An 18,322-nucleotide genomic window follows, 5' to 3' on the forward strand; every position below is an offset into this window, starting at 1 on the left:
ATTACATGTCTGCAAGTTCCCCACTGCCAATGTGAGTGTCATGCTCACAATTTTATACTATGGTTTCATGCAGTGTATCACCACTCTTACATATATATGTCAAGTTCTTTTTTCTCATCGTTTTGCATGCAGGATGAACTCTAGAAGAATATATATATATAATAATACCTTTATTAATTAATACATTCAAATACGAAGCAACAGTACTTAATTATTTACAGACATTAGCAAAGCAGTGAAAGGAGGGATGCCCTGTTCATTCCAAAAGTAGTTCTCAGGGTCAACTCGAGCCTTGACTATCGCGAGCTTGTCAAAGTTGTGCAGGAAGTATCTTCTTCCCCAAGCGCTTGCTTCCGTGTAACTCGTCGTCCCTTCCTCTGTGCTGCTACCCAAGTCGATATCCTTGAAGTTAAGATACGCAGCTCTGGGATTGCTGGACACGTGAGGTGTCATGTATTCGTAGAACTTTCTCATCCATGTCAAGTGCCTCTCCGTCACCTCCGCCTCTGTCTCAAACCACCTCATGAAGTACTGAACGATATATAAATTCCCCTTCCTGTGAGGAAAGGCAATGGCATCATCTTCTATCTCCCAAAGACTTCCACCCCACGGCTCCAATGCCATCGTCAGAGGCTCCTCCTCCTCCTCCATCATAACCTTCCAAATCCCCTCCCATGCTTTCTCGGAGATGGGCTTCCTCACGAAGTCCGACTTGATCTTGAACGAGCTGTTGTACGCCGGACGGCGGTCCAACAGCACGCTGGTATCATTCAATGCATGGCCGTCGAGGGAGAGAGCCGTCTCCACCCAACTCAACTCGTTGCAGTCCTCGGCCCTCACGCCCAGCTCGGGGAAGCTCTTCTTGATGGCCGCGAGCATACCTCGACGGGGGCCCAGGAAGAGGCCTAGGAATGTGACCTGGATCGTGCGGTTTAGCGGCGCCTCTCCGACAGCCAATGCGACGGCCCTGATCCATAGATCGTCGGCGACCCGCGGCGCGATGCTCTGCCATGAATGCAGCAACCTCGTCGCACCCTCCTCCAGCGTTCTGCTCACGGAGAACAGAGTCAGTTTGGGAGGCACCGGGACGAGTCGCAACTTGTAGGCCACGACGACGCCGAAGTTCGCCGCGCCGCCGCCTCTTATCGCCCAAAACAAGTCTTCCCCCATGGTCTCCCTGGTCAACAGCTCGCCGTCGGCGTTGACCAGCTCGGCATCCACGATGTTGTCGGCGGAGACGCCGTACTTCCTCTGCAACGACCCGAGGCCGCCTCCGCTGAACAGGCCGCCGACACCGACAGTGGTGCAGATTCCAGCAGGGAACGTGGCGGTGGGGCTGGCGTCAGCCACGTGGTAGTACACCTCGCCGACGGTGGCCCCAGCGCCGACCCAGGCGGTGCGGGCTTCGGCGTCGACGTCGATGGAGCGGAGTCCAGAGAGGTCGAGGACGGCAAACGGGCCGTCAGTACTGGAGAAGGAGACGTAGGAGAGGCCCTCGTAGTCATGGCCGCCGCTGCGGACGCGGAGGCGGACGCCGTGACGGCGTCCGCAGAGGACGGCGGCCTGGGCGTCGTGGGCCACGGAGGGGACGATGAGGAAGGAGGGAGTCTCTGCGCCGGAGCCGGAGGAGAGGATGCGGAGGTTTTGGATGGACGAGCTGTAGAGCGTGGAGAAGGAGGTGGTGTTGGGAGTGTAAATCTTCGAAGAAAAAGAGGAAGATCCTCCGGTTGCTTCAAGGAAGCAACGGAGGAAGTTGGCATGCTGATGATTTGCTGCGTGAGAAGTGCAGAGGAGGAAGAAGAGGAAACAGAAGAAAATGACGGCGGACGCCATTGCAAGGCTGCACGTTGCATACTGCGGAACGCGATCTAGGGGCCATATATAGATATCAAAGACACCATATTTATCATCATCAACACGAAAGTACTTTTTGAAAAAGCTCCTTCAAGTTTCACAATTATTATTTTACCCCTTATTCTAGAAGTATTGTCGAAATTAATGTCTCCAAATGGTTATTCTTTGTAATCCATATATATACACAATATCGTCTCCAAATCAAGTTATTGGGCTCATATAGAGATTTAAGATAAACATATTTTCATTAACAGTCGATTCACTAACATATTTTCATTAACAGTCGATTCACTACTATTATAATAATATTAACAGTCGATTGATTATGTAAAAAATACGTTACAGATAATTAATAGATGAACAATAAATTTATTTATTAATTAATCATATATCAATGATACACTTATCAAAAAGAAAATAATATATTTTAATAATTATTACGTCCTTAACTTGCTTTGATTCGACCTTATTGAATAATTCCCTTTTAAATTATACTCATCAATTGATTAGTACTGTAACAAAATACTACAATAGAAATCTTAAACTTTAATACTGTAGTAAACCGCATTATTATAGCAATCTTAAAAACACAAACTCTTATTTTAGGATTTAGACTTCATCGATCGATCGATATACTCTATGCAATCAGGTGATATTTCTATTTCAACCTTGTTAAAGTCAATGACAGAGCGAGCTCGGCTGATCTACCCAGCTAATCATGAGCTGATCTCAAGCTCGGGATTGCCTTCCCTCTTTCTCATATTCTTCCTTTCTTACATCCCTGCAACCTTCTTCTTAATGTTGTCGACCCTTGGGTTAAAGTCGAGTAAGTTAATACATGAGTCAAGTAAGCTAATACATGACTCCATCCTTGTTAATGTTGAATTCGCGTCTTATTTGATATCCAATTAACTTCAATCTATCAGGATTTTTTTTTCAGCATCCAATCAACTTTGACCTGTCAATTTTTCGTTGCCTAGTTAACATCTGGTCTATCTTAATCTACTGAAACTTTACGTGTCTAACATTTGTAAGGACCTTGTGAAGCTAGAAGGGGGGTTGAATAGCTTCTCTTCGAACTTTTGTCGATGAAGGAAAGATTTTCTTCACTCCCTCACAACTCTACAATGCTAACAAGAGTATTTTACTTGGTATCCGCCTCCTTGAGGCGACTAATCCAAGGATCTTCACTCAGCCACTCTTCCACTATTCCTCTCCTTCTCGGTTAAAACACCGAAGGCGGAGAAATCTTCTTACACCAAGTTACACAAATCAAGTACAAAAATGAAGAAGAAGAGAAGAGATGATTACAATATAGAGAGCTTCTTCTTCTTCACAAGATTGCTCCAAGCTTTAGGGTTGAACACCAGGTGGTTGCTTGATCACTAGAGCACAAGAGCTTGGAGTTTGAATGAGGGTCAGTGCCTCTTCCACGAAGTGCACTCACCTCTTATACCAGTTCAGTTTTTAAGTCACCAGTCGACTGGATTTACCACTTCAGTCGACTGGTATGGTCAAACCTGGAAAACGGCTACTGAACTGCTGAAATCATGCCTGATTTCTGTCAGAATTCAAAATCCAGTCGACTGAATTTCACCCTCAGTCGACTGATTTTGACCTCAGTCGACTGATGTGAACGACCAGTCGAGTCATTCTGGCTTCTGTTCGCTTCTGAGTTGCCTCAGTCGACTGGCCTTAAAAGTCAGTCGACTGAGCTTAAAAATGACTCGACTGGCCGTAAAAACAGTCGACTGAAACTGCGTATCAGGCGTAATAACTTGGTGTCAGACGACTGAACTTACCCTTCAGTCGACTGGAATCAGTGAAAGATGGCTGAAATGAAATCTTACCGAGTTCTTTCCTCGCTTGATCAAGACTCTGGTCGTCGACCTTCTTGATCTTCATTTGCCTTACCTCGTAAGGGCTTTCCCGTGCCAAGAGCTCGCTCCCCGACCCTCTTGGACTTTTCTTTTGCCTTGCCTCCGGTCTTCTCACCCACAAGGACTTTCCATGCCAAGACTCCCTCTTGGACTTTCCATGCCAAGACTCCCTCTTGTACTTTCCACACCAAGACTCCCTCTTGGACTTTCCTTTTGCCTTGCCTCTGGTCTTCTCACCCGCAAGGACTTCCTCATGCCAAGACTCCCTCTTGGACTTTTCCTCCACTTGCCTTACCTCGTAAGGACTTTCCTGCACACTTAACGCACATGTTAGATATCTCATCTTGTGCTCTAAGGTTTATTGGTGTCAAACATCAAAACATAACTTATGGGCATGATTGCAACAATAACATTCAGTCACTTTTAATTTGCAAGAACTTCTTCAATACCAAACCTTCAGTCTTCCTTGATCTATTTGGATTTTCGCACTCATCTAACATCCGATCCTTCATGACACTCCATACTTGTTTAATATCTAATCATTGCCGAACTGTTAGGCTTTTATTCACCTGTCAAGTGTCCGATCGATCGTTACCGACTTGGACTTTATATCTCAACCCAAGTGTCCGATCTATCGACTTGAACTTTGTTTCTCATACCAAGTGTCCGACTTGAACTTTGCTTCTCATGCCAAGTGTCCATTGGACTTTCAATCGTCAAGTATTCGATCAACCGTTAGATTTTTTACTTGTCAACTCCCTATTGGACTTCTAACTATTAAGTGTCTAGTCGACTATGATCCATTTGAATTTTCTACTTGTTAACTCTCTATTGAACTTTTTGACTATCAAGTGTCCGATCAACTATATAAAAACATGTTTCGATGCAAATCTACGACGAAAATCAATTTTTATCGTAGATTTCCATTTGAGTGAATTGTGTGATGAATTATATTTGCGTCGCAAAATTACAACAAATTTTGCAACGAAACAAAAGTTTATTGTAAAATTTGCGATGAATTTTTATTATTTCGTTGTAAAATTTGGCAATGACCTATTAACGACAGAAAGTTTTAGTTGTAGATTTCATCATAAAATATTTTTACAATGACTTTTTTTAATTCATCGTAAATAATCTTTTTTTTAGTGCGTAGCTCACTTAAATGTTCTCCATTATTAAATATTCAATCAACCTTAACCCTAATTAATGTCTCACTTAATCAATTAATATATTGATCATTAAAATATCGAAATTCAACTTGAATCAATTCAAATTTTTTAATCAATCGAGTTTAATTAACCCTATCAACCTTGTCTCAGACAAAGGACAGGAGATCTTCATCTCGGCGAAGCCAAGCAATATCTTCATCCATTGTGATTAACTACAGTTTCTCGATTTATCTTTTTATAAATGGTCATGGGGCCGACCGTGTGGAACCATTAGGGTGACAGATTCCACCTTTTTACATAATAAAAGGACAGCAGATCTTCCCTTCAAGGATCAGCCTGTGGAGAAAGTAGAAGGGGTAAGACCTTGCATTGAAAAGTAAAGGAACTGGAGAATAGGATTGTCGTCGTCTTAACTCTACGAAAGATCAAGCTCATTATTTCGATTGCTTCTTCCTATTTATGTTGCTTTGCAACATCAAGGTGTCGACAGATTATGCATGAAGTAATTTATAAATCAATATTGTGGAGATCAGATCCATTGGTTTCGATCTAATTCGTACATTAAGCGTCGGCCTGCACTTGCTTTACTACTAGATTATTTGCACTACAAAAATACAACGCATTTGCAACAAACTTTTGTGATGAAATATTTTCGTCGCAAATTAGGGGATGAATTTTGCGACAAAACACGTATTCGTCGCAAATTTACAATGACATTTGCGACGAAAAAATTTTAGTTGCCAATTTGGAATGAACACATTTTTGTCGCCAAATTCATCGCAAAATGGTGACGAAAATCTTTGTTTCGTCGCCAATTTTGCGACGAAACCTAGGATTCATCGCCAATTTGGCGACGAAACTCTGATTCATCGCCAAGTTGGCGACGAAACTCTGATTTGTCGTCAAATTGGCGACGAAACTCTCATTCGTCGCCAAGTTGGCTAAAGACATGGTTTGGGTCATGGGTGTGGGGCTGGGTGATGATAAGTTAGGGCATTTGGCGACGAAACTAGTTTCATCGCCAAATTTGTCGTCAATTGGCGACGAATACATGTTTTGTCGCTAAATTACCGACGAAAATAATTTTTCGTCGCCAATTGAAACTAGTTTCGACGAAATTGGTTTTCTTGCCAAATGTTTCCTGCCAAATGCCCTAACTTATCATCCGCCCGATCCCCTTTTCTTCTTCCCTTCGCGATTTTTCATTCTTCTCTCCCTCTGATTTCTGTGCGATTCCTCCGGCGATTCCCTCTCTGATCCCTCCGTCTCCGGCGACGAAAACGCGTTAGGTGAGGCTGCTCGATGGTAAGATCTGTAATTTCTTTATATTTTTTCGTTGTTTCTTCTCTTGGGGGGGGGGCTGGAAAGTTGCGGCGTGAAGGTGGTCGGCCGGCGTCGGCCCGTTGGTCGGCCGATGGCATGGCGGCGGGGTGCTGGGGCTCGCGCGCGCGAGGTGCTGGGCTGGCCGGCCGGCGCAGTGGTGGGGTGTTGGGCGGTCGGGCGGCCGCTGGTGGGGTGTTGGCCGGTCGGCCGTCCGCTGGTGGGGTGTTGGCCTGGCAATGGAGTGGGCTGGCCGGCTGGTGGTGGAGTACAGTGCTGGCCGACATCAATTTTAGGGTTTACGGTTAGGTTTAGGGTTAGGTTTGTGTTTAGGGTTAGGATTAGTGGTTAGGGTTAGGATTAGTGGTTAGGGTTAGGATTTAGGGTTAGAGTTAGGGTTAATGATTAGGGTTAGGGTTTAGGATTAGGGTTAGTGATTGGGGTTAGGGTTTAGCTTAGGGTTAGGGGTTAGGGTTTAGGGTTAGTGTTATGGTTAGTGTTTAGGGTGAGAGTTAATGTTTATTTTTAGGGTTAGGGTTTAGGTTAGTGTTTAGATCGAGTTAGGGTTACGTTGCCGGGCGGATTAGAGTTGTAATAATATTTGTGTATCTTATTTTAATTTCAATATATTTTAATTAATTATCTTTGTTATATAATATAAGATTGTAAATTTATTTGTGCAGGTCCTACTTTGAGGTGTGTTTCACATATTTCGGCTACGGATACTCGTGATTTCACCTATTGTAGGTATAATTTTGTTGTTGTTAAAAGAAATTACCATGATTACCTTATCTTATGGTTGTTAATGAGGTTATGGTAGGTTTTATATGTTATAGTTTTGTTTATTAATTTAATAAATTGAAAATAGGAAAAATGCAGAATGAAAGGAGTTGGATGTATAGAAAGAGCAAACCTAACCGTCAAGGTTTAACTGATGAGCAATTTAACAAATCACCACCGTTGAAGTCCAAACACTATTTAAACTTCTGATCTCCCCCGAATTCGGGATCAAAATGAGGAGAGAAAAAAATATCGAGGATTCAGAAATATCAGAGATATACCCACGACGGCGTAAGGAGATCTCCGACGCTCTTCCAATTCACAATTTCTTGGCCGAATCTGTCCCCACTGCCACCTCCTGCCTTCTCCGTCGCTCTTTTGAGTTACTTATTTCTCCCTACTGCTACCGATGAACAGAGAAGAGAGGACAAATAAATTACCAAAGAGCAACTCTCGGTGACGAAGGAGTCTTCCGGCACTGCGTGCACCCCAAGAATAACGCAACAATGGGATGGACAAATGTCGCCTACGTCCCGGAGGAAATTTGCTACGGCAACGCGGGCTTCTACAGCTACTATAAGAGGGATGTAGAGTTGGACAGAGAACAGAGAAGGGGGAAAGTGAAGGGGGAACAACTCTAATACCACTGTTAACATGCCAAGAGAAAACGAAAGAAACAAAACATTCTTGTAAATTTGAGTATTCCACCAAATGGAAGCAGAGCCTATAAATAGGTCTTTTACAGCGAAATACTTCAACCACATCTCCTACTTAATAGGATCTAAAGCAAATTAATAAACTAAAAACTCAGACAAACTATAACGTAGACAAAATTACTGACTACAACTTTCAATAGATAAAACTTTTAAATCTTATCACTATCAATTGACGGTAAGATCCCGTAGAGTGAGACCTTTACATATATATATCCAGTTCTTTTTTCTCATCGTTTTGCATGCAGGATGAACTCTAGAAGAATATATATAGTTGGCAGTATATATGGACCAATTTTGTTACATAGAAAAGATATGACATACATATCAGCATGTTTACCTGACAATTTATGGATCCAAGTTCGTAAAGTTACTTTTGGATTCTTTAATTTTTGTAACAGTTGAATTGTAGTGTGGATTAGCTACACAACGGATGATAATTACTTGATTTAATTTTGATTTGTGCCATATTAACAATGCAAAACTAATTAGCGCTAGCTGTATTTCTTTGTGTACTTGTTGTTTGTCAGATTGTGCAAACAGTTAAATTCATTTATCTGTAAATAATACCTTTATTAATTAATACATTCAAATACGAAGCAACAGTAGTTAATTAATTATTTACAGACATCAGCAAAGCAGCAAAAGGAGGGATGCCTTGTTCATTCCAAAAGTAGTTCTCAGGAGCAGATGACGAGATGAGGTCGATAGTTAAGACCGAGTAAAGATCGATGTCGGCAGTCAAGACCAAAGTGAAGTCGGCAGTTGAGGCCGAGTTGAGATCAAGGTTGGTAGTCAAGTCTAAAACGAGGTTGGCAGGCGAAATTGAGATAAGGTTGGTAGTTGAGGTTGAGTTGAGAATGAGATCGAGAGCCAAGGCCGAAACGAAGTCAACAGTTGAGACCAAGTTGATCGAGGTCAGCAGTCGATGCTAAGATGAGGTCGACAGCTAAGGTCGATTTGAGATCGAGGAAGGCATATGAGGCAAAAGTGAATTCGACGGTTGAGGTTGAGATCGAGGTCAGTAGCCAAGGTCAAAGTGAGGTCGACAATCAAGATTGAGATGAAATCGGCAACTTAGGCCAAATTGAGATTGATGTTGGCAGTTGAGGCCGAGATGAAGTTGACAACTGAGGCCAAGTCGAAATCGAGATCGGCAGCTGAGACTATTTTGAGATTGAGATCGGTAATTGAGATCGACAGGCAAGATTGAGATGAGGTCCGTGGCTAAGACCGAGTTGAAATCGAAGTTGGCAGCCGAGGTAGAAATAAAGTCAACGCATTGAGGTAGACAATCGAGAAGCTATCTTGTCCCTGAACTGATTCATTAGATCTGAGTCTCTACTAGCTAGGTTAAGTATGAGTTCTTAGGACATGTGACTTGACTTTTCTTGATAGTTTGGAGTAACTCCTAATAACAAGGAACAAGCGGAGGCTGCACGTTTCCGCCAACAACTTTACAAATATTGTTCTGTAAATGGTAGTGTACTGTAATTAAATTTAATGCATTCAAATACAAAGGATAACTAATCGTTTATCGTGCATGTAGTGGTATTCACCAAGCAGCAAAAGGAGGGATGCCTTGCTCATTCCAAAAGTAGTTTTCCGGGTCAACTCGAGCTTTGACTTTCGCGAGCTTGTCAAAGTTGTGCAGGAAGTATCTTCTTCCCCAAGCGCTTGCCTCCATGTAGCTCGTCCTTCCTTCTTCTGTGCTGCTCCCCAAATCTATATCCTTGTAGTTAAGATACGCAGCTCTCGGATTGCTCGACACGTGAGGGGCCATGTAGTCGTAGAGCCTCCTCATCCACCTCAAGTGCCTCTCCGTCTCCGCCTCCGCCTCCTGTGTCTCAAACCACCTCATCAAGTACTGAATGTTATACAAATTCCCCTTCCTGTGAGGGAAGGCAATGGCATCGTCCTCTATGTCCCAAAGCCTTCCGCCCCAGGGCTCGAGTGCCATCGCCATAGGCTCCTCCTCCCCCTCCATCATAACCTCCCAAAGCCCCTCCCATGCTTTCTGAGAGATGGGCTTCCTCACGAAGTCCGACTTGCCCTTGAAGGAGCTGTTGCTGTACACCGGCCGCCTGTCCAACAGCACGCTGGGATCATTCAATGGATGGCCGTCGAGGGCGAGAGCCGTCTCCACCCAACTCAACTCGTTGCAATCCTCGGCCCTCACGCCCAGCTCGGGGAAGCTCTTATTGATGGCCGCGAGCATAGCGTGACGGGGGCCTAGGAAAAGGCCTTGGAAAATGACCTGGATAGTGCGGTTCACAGGCGCCTCGCCGACGGCTAGCGCCAGGGTCCTGAGCCATAGATCGTCGGCGACCCGCGGCGCGATGCTCTGCCATGAATGCAGCAATCTCGTCGCGCCCTCCTCCAGCGTTCTGCTCACGGAGAACAGCGTCAGTCGGGGCGGCACCGGGACGAGTCGCAATTTGTAGGCCACGACGACGCCGAAGTTCGCCGCGCCGCCGCCTCTTATCGCCCAAAACAAGTCTTCCCCCATGGTCTCCCTGGTCAACAGCTCGCCGTCGGCGTTGACCAGCTCGGCATCCACGATGTTGTCGGCGGAGACGCCGTACTTCCTCTGCAACGACCCGAGGCCGCCTCCGCTGAACAGGCCGCCGACACCGACCGTGGTGCAAACGCCGACAGGGAACGCGGCGGTGGGGCTGGCGGCAGCCACGTGGTAGTACACCTCGCCGACGGTCGCGCCAGCGCCGACCCAGGCGGTGCGGGCTTCGGCGTCGACGTCGATGGAGCGGAGTCCAGAGAGGTCGAGGACGGCAAACGGGCCGTGAGTTCTGGAGAAGGAGACGTAGGAGAGGCCCTCGTAGTCATGGCCGCCGCTGCGGACGCGGAGGCGGACGCCGTGACGGCGTCCGCAGAGGACGGCGGCCTGGGCGTCGTGGGCGACGGAGGGGACGATGAGGAAGGAGGGAGTCTCCGCGCCGGAGGAGAGGAAGCGGAGGTTTTGGATGGAGGAGCGGTAGAGGGTGGCGAAAGAGGTGGCGTTGGGAGTGTAAATAATCGAAGGAGAAGAGGAAGACCCTCCAGTTTCTTCAAGAAAGCAACGGAGGAAGTTGGCATGCTGATGATTTGCTGCGTGAGAAGTGCAGAGGAGGAAGAAGAGGAAGCAGGAGAAAATGACGGCGGACGCCATTGCAAGGCTGCACGTTGCACTGCGGAACGCGATCTAGGGGGCATATATAGAGCTCAAATTAGACAGCAAAGTTATCATCATCAAGTACTTTTTGAAAAATCTCCTTCAAGTTTCGCGATTATTATTTTATTCCTTTTTCTAGAAGTATTATCGAAATGTTTCTAAATGGTTATTCTTTGTCATTCATATACACAATATCGTCTCCAAATCAAGTTATAAAGCACACTCCATGACATTTTCTTACCAAAAGTAGGGGCGAATATTTATTAAAAAAAATAAAGTTGGGGTATAATTGGGTAAAAACCCAATATGGATCTTCCCAAATAGAATAAATTAATGATATGATATATATGATTGAGTATATATGAAGGTAGCCTAAGTATAGTTGAATTAATTATGATAAAACTCAGTTACATAAGGCTATAGATTGGATCAATTCATACCTACTCTCGATGTAAAATTAATTTTAAGAATATGTCAATCTATGATATATATATATATTTGCTTTATGGATTAAAATACATATGACAAATACGGTTTAAGTTTGAATGATCGGCATTTCACACGATGTATGCCACATGATGTCATGATTGGCATTTCACACGTTAACGTAGGACGGAAAATATTTATTATTTTGATTAAAATAACCTTGTCCGATCTCAAATATATATATTATTTTAATATCCGTATTTGAAAATATGTTTAAGCAAATATTAATATTGCTATGCGTCGACTTTTGATAAGAGGGCACTTTTTTAATTATTAAAATAATATACATCGTATTTTATCTAAAAATATTTTATTTTGGTAAAGATTTGATTAAAACTGGTACGTAGTATAGTTTAATTTTAGATGAAAGTTTTTTTAACAATATTAATTAAAACTGATCAAGAATTGATTAAAATAGCTTAAATTTAGTGAGAATTAGTTTAACTTGATCAAATAATTATAGTAATTTTGATTAAAATTTGTAGGGGTAAGTAAATAATAATAATAATAATAATGTGAAGTCAACGATTGAGACAAAGTCAACAGTTGAGACTATGTTAGACCCAGTCAACAATTGATGAGACAAAGTCAATAGTTGAGACTATGTTGAGACCAAGTCAACAATTGACATTTTTTATTTTTTTATTTTTAAAAATATAACAACAAGTGGGACGGAAATTATTTATTAAAATAACCTTATCCAATCTCATCACTATAAGAAAAATATCATATACGTATGATTTTTTTACCGTGGATGTAACATATAGTGACGGTATCCATTACCGTCAAAAAATACCTTAAATTATACCTACGGATTTCATTATGTCACTATAAATTTTAGTGACAAAACTAAAAATCATCATAAATAATGACTAAATAATTACCCACAATCTTTTTTCTATGAGTATAGCTTATAACCACATGATATTTTTCTGTAAGTATAAATTATAACCACAATGTTATTAAAAAAATTAAAATTTAGAATTCAATTTATAGTTTTAAATTTACATAAGAATAACAATTATCTTTAAAAAAACTCTAATTATATTAAAAGTAAATCATGTCCTGAAATAATATGTATCAATATTACAAACGGAATCATAAAAATCTAAAAAAATATATATTATGCTCCCATAAAGTACATATATATGGTGCATACAAAATACAATTTCAAAACATGATAGATATGAATCACCAACAATCAACAAAATGAGCACCTTCGCTTCTAGTTATCACCTGCAAATTAAATTATAATAAAACATTAATATAAGTGAATGTATTTAACAAAATTAACATCAATGAAAGTTAATCAAATTAAATACCTACTATATTCATGATCTTCATGAACTTTAAAATCCTGAATTGCTTTGATCATTTGGCTTATTTAAAGGATACAGAACCTATAAAAAAGTATGCAAATTTTGAACTAAGATAACAATTTAAAAAAAATATGCAAATTAGTGTAACGTAAATGAATAATACTGGAAATTAGAAATATAATTGAAATTTATATTGAAGCAGATAATTTTATATTGCAGGGAGAATAAGCTTTTCAAACAAATTATAAATGAAATTTTATTTGATGTTAGCATACCTGTTCAGCTGTAAGTTGTAAGATGTTTTGCACATCTTCTTAAATATATTTGGTATGTTCTCATCATCAAAGGGAAGGGTCCCACAAAGAAGAGCATAAAGAATGACACCGTAACTCCACACATCTACCTCAGCCCTGCATAAAGTTTTCCAGAAATGACCTGCAATGAACAACTTGATATCACAATGAAAATCATCTAAAAACAAAATATCAAAAAGGTGAAATATATAAATACCTCAGGAGCAGCATAATTTGGACTTCCACAGCTAGTCTAAAGAAAATGGCCATCATGCATGACATTACTTAAGCCAAAATCAGCAATTTTAACATTACACTTTGAATCCAATAATAAATTCTCTGGTTTCAAGTCCCCATGAACAACCATGTTTCTATGGCAATATTCAACACCAGATATGATCTATTTGCCAAAATCATAGATATTTGGCCAAACATGAAGAAAGAAAATCAGTAATGATTCAATTTTTGGAGAATAGACAGATCATGCAATAATTAGTTGTTACATTTGTTGGAATATATTTAAAGCAGACATCAATAATAGTAAAATGAATCCGCAAAGTCATAGACAATGAACAAAAAATTAAACTAAGGGTAAATTTTGGGATGGTTTGGATAAGAAATATTGGATTTTTGAGATAAACATTGACCAAAATTTAAAAAATACAAATAATCAACATTAGATAGAAAATTTCATGAAGATGTACATATCAGGAAAAAGAAAGATTTTTTAAATATGAGTCTTCTATTTGGTGTTTATGTCTACAAAGTACCTGGAATATTGTTAATTAGCATGCGTGCTTTCTCAGCACACTTAAGCATTAGGTGTGCTCCCCTTCCAACATTGTATCTATTCTCATCCTACAGTATATCACACAGATATAGAAATCACAATATATAGGACTAAGCTACCATTTGAATAATATTTCAGACCCTATTATACTCCTCCAGCCACGGTTCCTCCTCGCATGCTGCTAACCATTTTTGCACCCTTTCAAGAATATCTTCCCTGCTAAAGGCTTCCTCTTTAACTGCTGCTATTTGCCCCTCTATCTGATTCAAAACTAAACAAGCATCAATAGCTCCTACAGAAAATCAAAAGTAAATTTAAAACTAGGTAAGGCTTGACTGATCCCAAATCAAAATTTCAAATCTGAGGAATCGAGGGTTAGATCGATCGCAAGATGAATGGATCGATCGCGCTCACCTGGGCGACGAGCGCCTCTTTATCGCCGCTGAGCGCGTCGTAGCCAGCGCGAAGGGCTGCGTAGTCCAGCTCCAGCTGCTTGGTCTTCCACCGCGCGCAGCATATCTGAAACCACACCGCCACCTGCCGCGGCTGGAGGCCGATCTCCTGGCCAGACTCAACTTCCGCTCCGACTCCAGCTTATTCTCCACCTCGAAGGTCTTCTCCAGCGCCCGCACCTGCTCCACGCTCAGCCGACGCTTCTTCTCCCCCAGCCCTACCTCCGCCGCAGTCGCCGTTGTCTCCACCGCCAACCCAAAAAAAAATAGCGAACGGACGAAGGGTTAGGTTTTATTTAGGATTTTAATGAATTTAAATAATATAAATTTTTAATAATTTAATAAATTCCTTTTAAAATTTTATATTTTATAAATGGATTATTTTTTATTTAAAAATATTTTAAATAGATTTATAGATAAATATAATTTTATATTTACTAATCCGTATTTAGTCTTATTTATAAATTTTGATTCTAAATTATTTTAAATTTTATTTTAAAATTTTAATATATATATTATTATTTTTAAATAATATATATATATTATTTTTAAATCTAAAAAAAATTATTTTGATACTTTAATATTTAAAATAATTTATTTTGATAAATGTCATTAAAAAGTATTTATAATAATAGTGAAATTTATAGTTTACATGTCTGTACCACCTTACACGTTTTTTAAGGTGGTACGGACATGCGTATTTATTTTGATACTTTACATGCGTATTTATTTTGATACTTTACATGTCCGTACCACCTTATAGTTTACATGTCCATAAAAAGATGCGGACATGTACTTAGACGACCGATAAATGCCCCAGTTAGGCGGTGTGAAACTATGACAAATACGCATATCAAACGAGGACGAGGTAGACCAAAAAAGACTTGGTTAGCAACAATAAAATAAGATAAAATTTATTTAAATATAGATGATGATATAATAGGAGATAGAGCTCAATGGCGTAAAATGATCCATATAGCCGATAGTGAAATTTATAGTGACGATATATTATAAATATAGATATATATTACTTATACTCATATTAAAAAAAATTTATAGTGACAGTAAAATATAAATGTAGGTATAGATATCTAATAACCACAGTTTTGATATCCGTACCTAAAATTTATAGTGACGATGTTATATATATATATGACTATATGTTACCTTTAATTACCAGTTTTATATGCGTAGTTAAAATTTACCTTGGGTATTTTTTATTTTTAAAAATATAACAACACGTGGGATGGAAATTATTTATTATTTTGATTAAAATAACCTTATCCAATCTCATATATATATATATAATTTTAATATCCATATTTGAAAATATATTTAAGCAAATATTAATATTGCTATGCGTCGACTTTTGATAAGAGGGCACTTTTTTAAATATTAAAATAATATACATCATATTTGTTTTAGATGAAAGTTTTTTAACATTAAGTAAAATCAAACTGATCAAGAATTGATTAAAATGGTTGAAATTTAGTGAGAATTAATTTAATTTGATCAAATATTATTACAACAGCTTTAATTAAAATTTTGTATTAATATAAAATAATTGATTAAAGTAGTTTGGTTAAAATTATAATAATTTTGATCGAAATTTATTTATTATTAAGATAAAAAAGCCTAAATTTGGCCTAAAAATATGTTTACAATTGGGCGAGCAAACTCGATGCCTCAATTCTATGTTCAAGAACAAATTTACTCCTCGAAAAGGTAAAATCGAACCGCAAAGGATGCGATTTTTCTTGCATTTCTTCGTCCCACACTTTGTTATATATGTTGGAATGATAGAGTTGTTATCTAGTAAAGTTATAATTGTATTAGTGAGGATTTTATGTTCTTGCAGGGTGAAGTGAAAAATAAATAAATAATAAGGTACATGTTGATTATGTTGTTTCTGGTAGTTCCAGGAGTACACAAAGTGATACGGATCATCGAGACTAGTATTCAACACTATATCCGTAAATGATATTGTTCCGCTACGGTGCTTATGGATAGCAGGAACTCGTTCTCAAGATACAACGACGAACGTCTCCGAATATTAGCACTTCAAATTCCGAGACCAACGAATCTTCTCGTAGACTTTTTGGACTCCGAATGCACTAGATGAGATGAATGCATAAGGAACGAGGAGAATCGATGAATTCGATGATCTTTCCAGCATCTGGAGGATCTATTTATACCAAATGAAGAGGTTAAATGTTCTTTGGGTGAGAGGATGTGTTCTTTGGACGGGATCGATCTGGATCATTCAATCTGGAGGGTTGTAACCCTTCACATAGCCCACTTTAATCTCATCTATCAGATCGGAAGGGTTGTGACCCTCAAATCTATCATTTGGTCATCAGCCGTCGGATCTGAATCAAATGATCTATTCGAGCTGACGCTTACATGCGAAGTGCAAATTACGTCGACAAAATGTCCATTGCGAACATGCGCGCGTGAGGGGCTCACAAGTGAGTGCACCTGCTCGCCCCTGAGAAGAGAGCAGATAGTCTTTTTGTGATAACTCTATTAACACAACATCATTAATAAGGAAAGGAAATCTATCAAAAATTTTCGATATGGGACTATTCCCCATCTACTTCCTTATATATAACATTAATTAATAATTAATATTATTCGGCCCGACTTTAAATAATTAATTTCTCATTCACCCTTAATCTATTTTGAGCAAATTAATAGTCTAAATCTATCTACACGAAACGTAGATTTCGATTTTGAAGTCAATTACGACTTTATCAATTGATGACATTCTGATTTTTCTATAAAATCATATTGGTCCATTAAGACCTCAATATCCAACCGATTATTGTTTTTTCCCTCTTTCCTGTTATCTGTTAATATAATTTGATATTAATTTATTCTGAAACGTGAGATTAGTTGCTGATATTTTATTTAATTGTCTTTTGCAAGAAATAATACCTCCCTCGAAGAAAGGAAAAAAGTTGTAAAAGCGTAAGATTTTGTTTTATTTTATTTTAAGAATGTGAAAGAACGTGATCCTGCTTTAAGTTAGTTTATTAATTAGTGTGTTTTGCCACTGAGGTCGTGTTTAATTTATTAGAAGGCAAAAGAGTTATTAGATTCAGATTTTTTTTCAGACTCATAATTTTTTGAAAACAAAAATTATTATATAATAATGGCCCATAATTACTTGATGTTGTAATTAATTTGATACAAATTGTTACTTGCTATAAATTTCTTCAATCCGAAGATATATGAATATTGATATTAATTGTTATCAAACATTTATAATTAATTATTTTATTTCTAGAAAAATTTAGGGAAAATGATTACCATAAGGTCATGGTTGAAACTAAAGAAATGACAAGTAAGATGAACATTGAAGTTGTATTTAGGGAGAAACGTGTTGTTTAAGAAAGAAGTAATTTGGTGAAAATAATAGTGAAGAAGTGATGCAGACAGTTGTAGAATACTTTCGTATCAACTACTTTTTCTTTATAATCGATTAAGTTTGTTTTTCTATGAAAACTCGATTTGAACAATTTTAAAAATATAAAGAAATATTTGATTTTTTTTATTCAATCTGCAGGTTACAATATGCAGGTGATTAAACATTATTGAATTCTTGCTGTAAGAATCTTGAAAATTTTGATTCATGGGTTGTTCTGATATTAATGAGATGATTTATTTTCCGAGTTGACATTTTTGAAGTGTTTGTTATTAAAAAAAAGCAAAATCCACAATTAATGTAATGAATTACTTAAATAAAATAGATAGATATTTTTCAAATGCTCACATTGTTTATAAAATCTTATTAACTATTCCGTTTATAATAGCAAGTGGAGAATGAAAACTTTCAAAGTAAAAGTTTATCAAAAAGTTTTCTCCAATCAACCATGTCACAAGAAAGATGGAATAAATTGATTATATTGTCAATTGAGAAATTAAAGAAATTACTTAACAACTTGATTATACATACTTGATTGGAAATTTTTAAATCTGAACTGTAAGGTAAATACTATAATAAAAATATTTTGACTATTATGATTAATTTTGTATATTATCTTTAATATATTTATTTAATTTGAAAAAAAAATTATGAACTAAAAGAATATGAA

At 38.8% G+C, this 18,322-nt stretch overlaps 3 protein-coding genes and 1 long non-coding RNA gene across 6 annotated transcripts; all 4 read right to left on the reverse strand.

Annotated features, from left to right (window-relative positions):
- Positions 1 to 207: 207 nt before the first annotated feature.
- Positions 208 to 1,833, reverse strand: LOC141843390 (tetrahydroberberine oxidase-like). Its single transcript, XM_074731461.1, has one exon. It carries the CDS (start codon positions 1,831 to 1,833, stop codon positions 208 to 210), a length of 1,626 nt encoding a protein of 541 aa, XP_074587562.1.
- A 7,438-nt stretch (positions 1,834 to 9,271) lies between these two features.
- On the reverse strand, positions 9,272 to 10,882 carry LOC141842736 (tetrahydroberberine oxidase-like). Its single transcript, XM_074730751.1, has one exon. The coding sequence runs from the start codon at positions 10,880 to 10,882 to the stop codon at positions 9,272 to 9,274; it is 1,611 nt and encodes a 536-aa protein (XP_074586852.1).
- Positions 10,883 to 12,478: 1,596 nt separating this feature from the next.
- LOC141843661 (uncharacterized) lies at positions 12,479 to 13,502 on the reverse strand. 3 transcript variants are annotated; one of them, XR_012603039.1, is made up of 4 exons: positions 13,201 to 13,502; positions 12,966 to 13,125; positions 12,694 to 12,771; positions 12,479 to 12,607 (listed from the first exon to the last, which is right to left on the reverse strand). It is a non-coding gene; the product is annotated as an uncharacterized LOC141843661 (long non-coding RNA). The 3 variants fall into 3 exon arrangements; XR_012603040.1 differs by having other exon boundaries at positions 12,698 to 12,771; positions 12,966 to 13,502; XR_012603038.1 differs by having other exon boundaries at positions 12,966 to 13,502.
- Positions 13,503 to 13,726: 224 nt separating this feature from the next.
- On the reverse strand, positions 13,727 to 14,486 carry LOC141843391 (homeobox-leucine zipper protein HOX13-like; the record flags this gene model as incomplete). Its single annotated transcript, XM_074731462.1, is given in 3 exon segments — positions 13,727 to 14,033; positions 14,188 to 14,333; positions 14,336 to 14,486. Coding segments are annotated over 3 exon segments (423 nt in total), but the record flags the coding sequence as incomplete, so codon positions are not given.
- Positions 14,487 to 18,322: the final 3,836 nt, after the last annotated feature.

This window comes from Curcuma longa, chromosome 12 (genome assembly GCF_044706935.1).
Source record: "Curcuma longa cultivar G26 ecotype Majalengka, Jawa Barat chromosome 12, ITB_CL_G26_1.1, whole genome shotgun sequence".
In the NCBI taxonomy this organism is placed as follows: domain Eukaryota; kingdom Viridiplantae; phylum Streptophyta; class Magnoliopsida; order Zingiberales; family Zingiberaceae; genus Curcuma; species Curcuma longa.